This window comes from Mustela lutreola, chromosome 2 (assembly GCF_030435805.1).
Source record: "Mustela lutreola isolate mMusLut2 chromosome 2, mMusLut2.pri, whole genome shotgun sequence".
Classification (NCBI taxonomy): domain Eukaryota; kingdom Metazoa; phylum Chordata; class Mammalia; order Carnivora; family Mustelidae; genus Mustela; species Mustela lutreola.
The window spans coordinates 142,724,947-142,738,265 of record NC_081291.1 but is presented as its reverse complement, the minus strand read 5'-3'; the positions used below and the strand labels follow the sequence as shown (position 1 = coordinate 142,738,265).

The 13,319-nt window shown below is 36.5% G+C and overlaps 1 protein-coding gene across 2 annotated transcripts in view; it reads left to right on the top strand.

Moving 5' to 3' along the window:
- The window catches only part of LEKR1 (leucine, glutamate and lysine rich 1), a 189,456-nt gene that overhangs the window by 116,213 nt on the left and 59,924 nt on the right, over nucleotides 1-13,319 (top strand). For both annotated transcript variants that reach the window (XM_059163678.1, XM_059163679.1), the window contains exon 7: nucleotides 5,025-5,106. In XM_059163678.1, the coding sequence (XP_059019661.1) occupies nucleotides 5,025-5,106 (82 nt within the window). The remainder of the gene's footprint in view (nucleotides 1-5,024; nucleotides 5,107-13,319) is intronic.

Below are 13,319 nucleotides of genomic sequence, written 5' to 3'. Positions count from 1 at the left end.
TCTAACCCTTGTTTTCTTTTGTATTTTGACCACAGAGAACTGAGTTGATTCGACTCCTTAGTACAGAGCATACTGCCATCGATGACTGTGCAAGCAAGACCCCTCCCCAAACAATATTTTCATAAAATATGCCAAACACAGAAAAATACAGAGAATAATATAACAAATGTGGGTGAACCCATCACCCATATTTAACAAATTTTAACATGACTGTTGTTACTCTGTATATTGTTAAAGAAAAATACGCAGTTAAACCCTTCATTTTCACCTTTCCCCATACAAGCATAACGGCTGGTGACATCTGGCCCAGCGCAAGAATAAGGTCCTCAAGGTGAAAAATGCTGAGATTCAGAGAGGAAGTGAGGGTGGGAGCCAGGTTCTGGCCTCACTACTGCCACTGATGATAAGAACTAGCAGGGAGTGCTCACTACGCGCTTGCCACTCTTCTCTTTACATATTTTAAATCTCTTAATTCTTAGTCCTATGCCGTAGTCACCACTTTATAGATAAAAAACTAATGTACCTAAAGTCACACAGCTCATAGAAGCAGAGCCCATGTTTGAAAATAGGTGGTCTGGCTTTAGAGATCCGTGTACTACATGTACCTTATGTTACCCTGTCATAGGAAGGTATTGGGAATAGCGAACTTCTGTTTTTCCTCTTCCTCAGTTATCTCTACCATTAAAAAAAAAAAATACAGAGCCTTCAATTTCTCATTTAAAAAAATTCCCCTGATTGGGATCTCTGGGGGCCAATTTTGCTTGCTTATTCTTTCATTCTGCTTCTTGAACCTGCCATCAGTTTCCTCTACTTTGAACCAGATTTTTTTTTTTTTTTTTTTTTGGTGTTTATCCAGAAAGCTTTAAACTTGAAATATCTTTCCACTATAAAGGTTTTATTTATTGTTTTCTCAAATGTTATGCTAAATATATTCTCCAAGTGTCTGTAATGTTTTATATCCTTCTATAAAATAGCTAACTATGAATACCTTTTGTATTTGTAGTTTCTAGAAACCTTTTGGAATAACAGCATTCTCTTAAAAGACTAATTACCCCAAAGCTGATGCCTGTGTAATGCTATCCAGCAAGCAGCTGGCTTCATATGAAGAGGGGCTAAGAGCTCTTTTTTGTCTTGTTCATTTAAAATCATTTGCTTCTTATTTAATATCTGCAAAGAACGCAGTCACATCATAGTAGAATTTGCTGTTGTAAATTTTGGATTGTTTCCATGGGTTCCGCCTTACATCTGCATGGTGTTTAAAGCCAATGCTTCCTTTCTTTTTGTAGGCAGTTAGGGCCTTTTGCCTCATAATCCAATGTCATGCTGAATGACAGAAAATTGAAGTTGAATTTATTTAACTATACAGAAGGATTGCACAGAACAATACACTTATTTAAGAACTCCTTGCCTCAGGAACTGAAGGAGCTGTCTTATGCAGGTGGCTTAATCTCTCTGGTGCTTATCCTAACTGTGTTCCTTTATTGAGGACAGAAACTAGGCACTCTGCTTCTAAAAACAAAACGACCCTGCTAGTCTACTAGAACCAATAATAAACCAGTAGCATGCTTACTCCTCATTCAGAACAGTAATAATAAGTTCTGTGTATTTTTGAAATAATTCTTAGTGCTTCTTTTTTGGAGAACATGAAAATATATTAACTCTTAAATTATACACTGCTGGTCAGTTTACATTATGGATTATTTATAATGAATCTTTTTTTCCCTCAATTCTCTGTGGTATCTTCTGTTTATATAAAGTGATTTCTTTGTTGATATAACTTGTATTTTCTGTTTCTGTTTACTTCACATGGTTTCTGTGTTGTGGAGTAAAAACATTTATTCCCTTTCCCTATTTTGACTCAGAGTTGCTGTAAATACATAGTAAATTTTCTGAAGGAAGTGACTTCTTTACTTACTGGACACTGTGAATTAGACTAAGCTATCTATGCTTATCTTGAGCCAGGGAGAAAGGGAGATTTGAGTGGGTATGCAGAGAGAATAATACTGGAAAGTACAGTAGCTTTTTCTTTCTTGAGTGGGTCACGATTGTGTAGTTTATTTTCCTTTAAACCTAGTAAATTCTGGAACTCTGATGCACATTTATATTCAAATGTGAGCTTAAGAATACTTTCCAAAGCAGGGCACCTGGGTGGCTCCGTTGGTCAAGCCTCCAACTCTTGATTTCAGCTCAGGTCATGACCTTAGGGTGGTGAGATCAAGCCCTGCATTGAGTTCCACTTCAGATTCCTTGCTCAATGGTGAGTCGGTTTGAGTCGGTTGCTATAAATGCTATAAAAATAGGGATTTATTTAGCTACCATTTTTATTGCCTACTATTATAAATTTGGGGTGATTGAGAATTAACTGTATATAATTCACATATCAAGTACCAATTATTTGGAATTTGTTTTCAAGATAATCAAATCTTCCTCTTAACAATAGCTATATTTGGAAGTGATAACATGAAATTTGTTACATGGGCTCAGACCCGTGCTTCATCTAGTTTAACATTATGTTTTGCGAAAGCACCAAGGGACATTAATAAAAAGGCATAATTGTTCTCTCTGAAGTCAGTCTTATAAAACTGGTCACAATAATAACATGTTTGTCTTAGTATCTTTCATTTATTATATTAATTTTTAAAGCTTTCAAAAATTAAATCTAAACCCTCTTGGAGTTAGACATTTTGCTAATATACTACATATTTTATGTAAAATACTTTTCATCCATCTTAAGTATGCCTTTTTAACAATTCTTAGATATGTTAAACAGATCTGTAGCTACACTAACCATACTTTCAAGGACAAATATCATATCCCCTTGTAGCTTTTGTAATTTGAGAGCCATGTAGGAGAGTTAGAAAGATAAGGACTTCAGGATGAGTCTAATCTGAGTTTTAATCATGGGAGCACTTCTTACTAGCTATGTCACCTTTGATAAGTTAGTTAATTACTCAGCTTCTTAGAGTCTATATTAGTAAAAATATGTATTTGTTTTTTATGGTAGTTGTGACTATAAATGAAATGATATAGGAAAAAGGATTTTGCAGAGTGCCGCAGAGTACACCATCAACAAACACTAACCACCTTCCTTCCTTATTCTTCAGAGGGTGGGCTGAAATCTTTTGGCTATGCCTGTGTGAATAGAACCCCTTTGCAAGTCCATGTGAACTTAATGACAAAACAATCCATCGAGCAGTGTTCATAAGAGATTGCTTTATTTCAGAAGGTCACATTCAAAAATAAATTATCTATATGTATATGATCTTTTCCCACATATAATGATATCACTTGATAACTGGGGAAAAGGTACCCCAAAATATTATCTATGAGTTAAGTCCTTATTGGCGTTTACTTTGAGGGGCCATTCTTTCAAACTGATCCCCTCAGTTGACTTAAAAACATTCTGTCAGTTTAACTGTTGGCTAATGCATTAATTCATTGTGAGATATTAGGCAAGCGGTACGTGGGTGCCTCAGTGGGTTAAGCAGCCAGCTCTTCATTTCTGCTAATGTCATGATCTCGGGGTCATGAGATTGAGTCCTGCTTTGGGCTCCGTGCTATGCAGGGAGCCTGCTTAAGATTCTCTCTCTTTCTGCCCCTCCCCTTCTTTCAAAAACCGTATAAATAAATAAAAATAGAAAGCATACCTTGGAGCACCTGGGTGGCTCACTGGGTTAAAGCCTCTGCCTTCAGCTCAGGTCATGTTCTCAGGGTCCTGGGATCAAGCCCTGCATCGGGTTCCCCGCTCAGCGGGGAGCCTGCTTCCTCCTCTCTGTCTGCCTGCATCTCTGCCTACTTGTGGTCTCTGTCTGTCAAATAAATAAATAAAAATCTTAAAGACAAAAAGAAAGAGAGGGGAAAAAAAGCGTATCGTAAGATACCAGGCAAGAGAATCAGAAAGTATCTCCTTTTTCCCCTTATCTGAAAAATGGGCTATTTGCACCTGGATAGAGGTTTGAGGGATAAAATTAAGAATGTATGTGTAAGTCCTGGGTAAACATGAAGATTTATACTAAATGTCTGGCAAATTCTAATTAAAACATTCATTTAGAGTAATTTTGTTTTCTGATTTTTGTTTTGGTTCCTAATTTAAAGGCACTGGCTCTTCTTCATAAAACAAAGAAGGCAGATTGGCGATATATATAGAAATGTTGTATATGTGTATGGATACATAAAGATTTTAAAGTTTACTATTAAAACTATGTTATTAAAACATATCTGAGCAGGAGTAAATAGACTTTTATAGTTCCAGTGTGTTAAATTATTTTCTCCATAGAAACCAGTTAGTCCATCTAAGTTTGTTTTCTACCTTTCTCTCAACAAGAGTGCCAACAAGGGCTGTCATTGCAGTGGGGATTCGAATCATAGTTCCCACACACAGGCTAATGGTAGGACCTACTTCATTCAAGCTATTTGTTCTTTCTGCTTTAGTTTCAGTTCTGCATCCACACACATTAGACACGGCTGCTTGAATAATCTTTCTCAAACACTGCTTGAATTCCCCAGTCCATGGAAGCCAATTTCCTGCTTGTATTTTCTTAGCTTCGAAAGTCATTAAAATGCCTCTTAGATGCTACCCAGAGTTAACAGATTCTTTACTGGGAGCCTCTCACATGGTTTGTCTATTTCAGTTCTACAGGGAGGCCTCAGTGATCCTTCTCAGTTCCAGGCCACAAGGGCCAGCTCAGGCAGTCAGATATATCAGAGGTGAGCCACATGATCAAAATACATGTGTGTGTCAGCAACATAAATTTACTTTAAAAACATTAATAAAATTTAGCCTATTCACTATAGGCGAAATTAGCAAGATGTTGGGGGCAGAAAGAGGCCAATAAATTAGATCTGTCAAAAACCATTAATTCTGAGGGGCTTCTGGAGAGATGGGCTGCATATCTTGGCAAACCAGAGTAAACAGCTGTAGCATGCTGCAGGAACTGAGTGGCAGTTCTCAATATGGTTTACATTCTGAAACTATCTGGACATTTTGAATGTACTAATCAGATGAATACATTGTGTCATTTCAGATTTACAAGGTCAAGTAGAGGCCCTTGGGCTAAACCTTCAGAAGGCAGTGACCAAGATTGACAACTATAAAGAAAAGCTCATGTAAGATGGTAAACATTGAACAACCTGTAGATTTTAGAAAGAGCTCCCCCACCCTTACCATCTGTTCTCTGTGACTCTTTTGGCAGTGATTTCATTGTGAGTGTGGTCTGCTTTTCTCAGGCACTTTTCTGGCTTGTCTTGTATATTAAAGGACAGGTAAATATTTTTAAATACATGAAATAAGAATTTCACTCAATAAGAAACTTAACCTAGTCATGTATTAAAGCTTTCCCTGATTGTTCAAGTGTAACTCAATGTGAAATATTCTGATTCTTTCTCTCTCTCTCTCTCTCTCTCTTTTTTTTTTTAAGATTTTATTTATTTATTTGACAGAGATCACAGGTAGGCTGAGGCAGGTAGAGAGAGAGAGGAGGAAGCAGGCTCTTGTATTTTTTTTCTCTTGACGTGTCTCTTTATTATCCATTCAATTACCAATTTCAAGTTCAAAAAAAGAGTATCTTTGAAGAAGTATCTGAGTATCTTTGAAATGCTGGAGTACTTACACTTTATATAAGTGAGAAAGAAAAATTTGAAAACAGATGACAAGAAAATGCCCTTGTAAAATATCCAGAGCACTATTGCTTTTAGAAATGGATTTACTTCAGAAGTTTCAAAAATTACTTTATGGTATTGGGGCACCTGGGTGGCTCGGTGGGTTAAAGCCTCTGCCTTCGGCTCAGGTCATGATCTCAGGGTCCTGGAATCAAACTCTGCATCGGGCTCTCTGCTCAGCAGGGAGCCTGCTTCCTCCTCTCTCTCTCTCTCTCTCTCTCTCTCTCTGCCTGCCTCTCTGCCTACTTGTGATCTCTCTCTGTGTCAAATAAATAGATAAAATCTTTAAAAAAAATTACTTTATGGTATAAATATCATACATCTATAATTACAATACTAAAATAGAATTTATGTAATCTTTGAAAAAAATTTTTTTTTACTTTGTGGTATGTTATCTGGTAGCTCTGGTTTTCAGTTCCTGTATTTTGGAAGCATGAACCTCATCAGACATATAAATATTTAGAAAGCTTAGCAACGAGATGTTGTGTTGACTATGGACTACTCCTAAGAACAATGTGTTTAATAAAATGCTTAGCAGCACAAGGAAGAACAAGTTCCAAAAATGCCTTACCAAATTAATGTATACTTGAATTATTTGTAGCAAAATAATTTGTCTTTGGAAAACAAAAGAAATCAAATATTCTAGCTTTATAGCACTGTGGTTAATAGTACAATAAATACAATAATTCAACCATCAGTGTATAGTGGCTGAGGTTGAAGGAATGAGTGGACAGAAGGCCCTTGAATGATTCACTGGACCCAGGAAGAGAACAAGTATGAAAGAAGCAAATGCTATTACCTCCTCCCCAAAGAACCCCATTGTTCCCCACCCTCTAGTAACATTAGGGAGGGTTTTGGCTATATGGATGTCTCTTGTGGAGGGCAATCTAATCATGTCATGGCTACTGCATGACTTTGGTTTCTTAGATCTCAATAAGTGACAAAAGCACATTCCAGGAATAGAGGAGTAGGGCTGGTACCTGACTCAACTCAAAGGGAATTTGTGGACCCACCAAGACTTTAGCATATAGAGTGGAGTCCTGGCAGTTAGGAGAGATGCTAACTACAGAAATAAGCATACTGAGGAAAAGGAATAAAGCTAAGTGGTTATGACATGAATTGATTTACTTGATAAATTGGCACAGAATTTTCTATATATAGAAGGCACATTACCATTTAATATTAATAACATACTTTGCGATATTTTTCATTACTCATATATATGTATATATATTTTAAAGATTTTATTTATTTATTTGACACAGAAAAAAAGATAGCCAGAGCGAGGGAAAAAGAGCACAGGTAGGGGGAGCAGCAGGCAGAGGGAGAGGGAGGAGTAGGCTCCAGAGCCTGACTTGGGGCTCGATGTGGGGCACAATCCTAGGACCCTGATATCATGACCCAAATTGAAGGCAGACACTTAACCAACTGAGCCACCCAGGTGCCCCATTATTAATTGTTTTTGACATAATTTATAATATAAATTTTGAGAAATGACAAAAATCAGAAAAGGTTGGAGTTGGAGTAAGAAATACAACATCACTAAAGTCCATCAAACAAATTAGCTGGAGGATATCACTATACAATTGCAGGTATGCTAATGCTTTTGTTTCATTTTATAAAACTGGTGCTTCCTGCCCTATATAAAAACTTCCAAAAATTAGAAAATAGGCAAAGTATCCACTTTTAGAAAACTGAGTTATGAAAGAACTACTAAGTCCCTTGTGATTACTAGATGGTACCACATCCAGATGGAACTGCCCAGAGACAGGAAGGGCCTGTTTTTCTGGTGTCTCCTTAGAAATGAGGAAAAAATGTCCCAGAGTCCCTCTCTTTACATCTTGTTAGCTGGAACCTTTTACATACACTCTTCTAAATGAATCACTGGCAAGGGGAACAAGACTAACACAATTAGTATAGACCAAGCAGCATAAGGATAATGGAGCTCTGATGGCCAGGAAGAAAGCTATAGTGCATGTCTAGAAGGCAACCAGTAATGCTTGCTAACATGGTAGATCATTTATGATGCTTTGAAAAGTTATGACATGAGGAAGGCCCATTGAACTTGCTGACCAAGGTCAAGACATGAGGAAAGCCAGTTGTGATAGACAGAAAAATGGTACCCAAACATTTTCATGGCTTAATCCCTGGAATCTGTGAGTATATTATTCTATATGAGAAAAGGAACTTTGCACATGCGATTAACTATTTTGAGAGAGGGAGATTATCCTCGATTATCTGGGCAGGCCTGATGTAATTGCAGAGATAATTATAAGAGGAAATACAAGTATAATTGCAGAGATACTTATAAGAGGAAAGAGGGTCAGAGTCACAAAAGTAGTTGTGAAGGTGGAAGCAATGTTTGGAATGTTGTGATCTGAGGTTAGAAGAAGGGGGCACAAGCCAAGGAATGCCTGTGGTCTCTAGAAGCTAGAAAAGGCAAGGAAACAGATCTTCTCCTGGACCCACCAGAAGGAACACAGCCCTTGAGATACCTTGATTTTAGGACTTCTTACCTTATAACTGTAAGATAAGTTTGTGTTGTCGTAAATCACTAAGATGGTGGTAATTTGTTATAGCAACAATAAGAAATTAACACACCAGTTCAGAGCCTAGTAAGGATTTTGGATTTATAATGGAGGGCAATAGGAAACTATTAGAGGATGTTTGACATGAGAATGAACTCATCTGATTTGTGTTAATGGGTCAGCATGGCAGCTACCTGGAGAGTGGACAGGAGTGAGAGTACAAGAGCAATGGGGAGCCCAGGTGGGAGGGCATGAGCTCATGCAAGTGAGAAGTGACTGGTTGAGTGTAAGGCTGTATGTAGTGGGGAGATGGAGAGAAATATGTGTCAGTTCAATCTGACAAGATTTATTGGTGGAGTGGATGTGACTGAGGAGCAAGAGGACTAGTAAGGAAAGATTAAAGGATGAGATTTGGGGACTTTCAGCATCATGGTAAACAGTTGAGAGGCGCTAGAGTAGAGTGACTATGAGCCTGGATTCTGGATCCAGACTGCTTCCCACTCTGCTGTTTACTAGTATGTCACCTCACGTGTGGCACTAATCTCTCTAGACTCCATTTTCTCAATTGTAAGAAGGAAATAAGGGCTATCTTGTCATTATTGGGTTGGTGTCCTTGATTAAAGTGCGAAAATTGTAGAAGAGATAGATACGGGGGGAGAGAAATAAAAAACTGTGCTTTTTGATGGTATTCGATTTAGAATGCCTTTTGGACAGCCAGGTGGAAGTATCAAGGAGACAGTTAGAAAATAGTTATTTCATATGAAGCAGTGGAATGGTATAGAAACTTGCCTTTTTAAAAAGATTTTATTTATTTATTTACTTACTTATTTGAGAGAGAGTGAGCACAAGCAGGGGAAGGGGCAGAGGGAGAAGCAGACTCCCTACTGAGCAGGGGGCCCAATGTGGGGCTCAATCCTGGGACTCTGGGGTCATGACTTGAGCCAAAGCAGACACTTAATGGAATGAAGCACCCCAAAACTTGCCTTTCAAATCAAGAAAAACATCGAATTATTTCACCTTATTTCCTTTATGTTGATTAGCAGGGGCCTTCCTGAAGGCTTATTCCAAGCCCTTGAAAAGATTGACATTATTTGCTGAGAGTAAGGAAGGAATGCAGTGTTGAAAGAGATACAGGCTTTCTTTCTATTCCCTCCAGTTCCCCCTCTCCTCATCCTAATGAAGGTGAAGATAGCCATTGTGTCATGAAGAGTAAACCATAGAAAGAGTGGCTTAATAGGCATGGGGGTGGGAGCAGACCATGGTGAGGGGAATCCTTGGAATAGTAGGCTCTCTAGATTAATTGTCCATATAGTTAGCAAAATAACCACTAAAAGAAGTTCTACTGTCCCTGCCTCTAGATTAGAAAAGTTGTATGTGAGTCTGAACATGGAGTGAATGTCATGGTGGGTATACTGTACCTCAGAGGATTTTTCAAAGTTTTTATTTTTGTTAATTTGCAGTGTTATATTAGTTTCACATATATGATACAGTGATTCAACAATTCAATACATCACCTTGGGCTCAAAGCCCTTTTTTTTTTTTTTTTAGAGAGAGAGAGAAAAAAAAAAAGCATTCAAGTGGGGTGGGGGTGAGGGGCAGAGGGAGAGGGAGAGAGAATCTTAAGCACGCTGAATGTTGAGCCTGACACAGGGCTCAATCTCACAACCCTGAGATTATGACCCCAGCCAAAATCAAGAGTCGGACGCTTAAACAACTAAGCCATTTAGGTGCCTCTGAAAGCATTTTTTAGGTTAAAAAAGATTTTTTTTATTTCAAAGCAAATAAATAAAACTTGGAAAATACAGGAATATGTAAAAAAGAACATCATAGTTTTATTTTGATAAAGCCTTCTAGTCCTCCTTCTAAGAACTTTTTCTTAAAGTCTTCTTTTTCTAAGTAATGTCTATTTTTTAGCATATTTTCACTTAGAGAGATAATGTATCATTTTCAGTTAGTGATAAATATATGACATGTTCTAAAAAATGATATTTTTCATGTCATTACATGATACATTTCTAGATAACTATTAAATGGCTATACAATATTTCATGTGTAGATGAATCATAACTACTTACTAAGCTTTTGTTTTTGTAGAATTTGGATAGTTTTTGCTAGAATCAAACTTAAATAATTTTGATGCTTTTAATACATAATGACTTATTGCCTTCCAATAAGATTATACTGATTTATAATCTCAGCATTGTTTGTAAATACCATTTCTTCACTTCCTAGCTAATGGTATAATAACTAAACAAAGAAACAAACTAGTTTGATTGATGAAACACTGTACTCCTGCATATTTGACTCTGAATTCTTTCTTTTGTGACTCACCTGAACATAATCTTTGCCCAGTTTTCTAATGGTATGTGAAACTCTTCCTTATTCCTTCTTTTCTAATATTTTATTCAGAAACAACTTAAAACTTTAAAAAAGTTGTAAACATAATAATAGTATAAAGAACACCCAAATAACCTTTACCCAGATTAACATTTTAACCCATTGCTTTCTTCCTCATCCTTTCCCTGGCCCCATCCTTTCTCTCTCTCTCTCTCCGCACACGTACATACACACACACACACACACACTTTTCTTTCCTGAATCGTTTGAGGGTAAGTTACATACAACATGACCCTTTACCTCTAAGTACTTTAGCCTGCCTTTCCTCAGGATGGTGATACTTTAATATGGAAGCACTGCATGGAGCCCTGGGTGTTACATGCAAACAATGAATCATAGGACAATACATCAAAAACTAATGATGTCCTGTATGGTGACTAACATAACATAACAAAAAGCACAGTAATCTGTGTCATAAATTTATATAAAGCCCTTTAATCTGCCATCCATATTCTAATTTTGTTAGCTGGCCTTTGTAGCATTTTCTCCTCTAGTATAGGACCAGTAGAGTCAGCCTGTTTGGCATGTCTTTTTAGCCTCCTAATTCTGGAATATTTCCAGTTTCTCTTTTTTTATGACATTGACGTTTTTTGAAAAATGCAGAACCCCTCACAATTTTTTAAATAAAAATTTTCATTTTATATTGGTCTGGTGTTTCCTTTTGATTGAATTAGGGGCATGTACTCTTAACCAGAAAACCATGTAAGTGAGGATTTGTCCTTCTCAGGGTATGACTACCTGCCTGCCTTCACTAGTGATGTTAATTTTGATCACCTGGTGAAGGTATTGCTCAATTTTTTCACTCTCTTATTCCTGGGTTTGTTGTTGTTGTTCCTTTTCAACTAGTAAGCAGTCTATAAGAGACACTTTAAATATACTGTGAATGCTATCCTCCTCATCAAAATTTATCTCTCAATATAGCATCCAGTAATGATTTTTACCTTATCTAAACTTTACACAGTGGTTGCTAAATGATGATTTTTCTGACTCCAGCCCTCCCTCCCCATTTATTAGTCCTCAGCATCCTACTTTAAGCAAGAGCCTCCACTTCTCCCCATTATTTATTTATTTATTGTTGGTGTGAACCTATGAACTCTTATTTTTTCAATGGTTTATAATTGATTGCTGTATTGAATTGCTTTGATACATAAATTATCTAGGCTTAGCCAGTAGGAGTCCCTTCAAGCTGACTTCTGTGAACTGGAATGTGGTTTCCTCATCTTATATAAGTATTTGTTTACCTTCTGACATAACAAGATATCTCAGATGTACTTACTCTGCCTTAGTCTTGGAATCAGCCATTTCTGAGTACTCTTGGTTCCTTTGAATAGGAATGGCGTTAGAGACCAAGATCTAGGCTTTGAGTAGGCTCGTCTGCTGCTTGATTCTGTTGATGGTTTCATGGGCTTGTATATATGTCAGACATATCAAAGTATATATGTACTTCATTGTGTGTCAACATGATACGTTCATCGATTTTACAAAAAGCGGATAATGAAAATAACGTGTTTTAAGAAGACATTTTTTGAGAAGAAAAAGTTAAGCTAAAATGTAGTGTTCAAAGATAAAACTTGAGTAATAAAATGCTAAGGAAAATCAAAGTGATTACTATGAAATTCATGAAAATGGTTATTTTAGGGAGGATGGGGGTTGGCTGTGACTGGGACCAGGGATATGAAGCTTCTAGGGTAGCTTGGTCAGGTTTTATGTTTTTACCTGGATGGTAGTTATAAGAGTTTTCTCCTTATAATAATTCATTATATAATTGTTTTATGTGATTTTCCTATAGCTTATAATTTTATCATATTTTATAATAAAATCATTTTAAAAATAAATGAATGTTATACATATTCATTATGCAAATAAATGATTACTTATTAGAAATTAAAGTCATTCTACAAATAGGGCAAATTCATTGGCAATCTAACATATAGTTATTGTAAGGTTTATAAGCTATTTTAAGGTACTTTCAGATAATGACTTATTAATAAATAGCCTATATAAACTTAAACTGGAATATTACTTTTTCTTAATATATTAACTTTTCGAGTTTTGTTACAAAACCCAATTACATAAAATCAAGACATATGTTTATTTCAGTTTTAGAATTTCCATTTGGTTCATTTTAATGGTTTATTTTTCTGCCAAAATTTATCATCTTTTCACTAATTAGAGCGGATTTTTTTTTTAATGTCTTTAAGCAGAGTTATAACTGCTCTGAAAAATCCTTATCTGCAAATTTTAGTATCTGGGTCATCTCAGAGGCAGTCCCTATTAACTGTCTTTTCTGTTAAGAATAGGTCATGCTTTTCTGTTCTTGCTTGTGTTGAGTAATTTTTATTATATTCTGGGCATTGTAAATGTTATATTATAGAAATTCTGGATTCTATTATATTTCTCTAAACACTCCAAATACTATTGGTGGGGGTGAGGGTGTTGCTGCTTTAAGCAGATTGTTAGTTAGGTTGGCCTCAGACTGTAAACTCTGTCTTTATCACAACAGCTCAAATCTCTGTTTAATTGTTTTATCTTTACCCTAATTGGAGTATGCCCTGTGCATGAAGAGTTCAAAGCCCAGCCAGATGTGTGTGTAGCGTCTGTATGCAGTATTGGGACTTCCTGTGTTTGACTCTCCTATTTTGAGTCACTCTTCACTTTTCAGCACTGTGGTTGACCCGAACACTGTGCACTAATTCTTTAGGCCAGACTATGTTTTCTTTTATTTTCTTTTTTTTT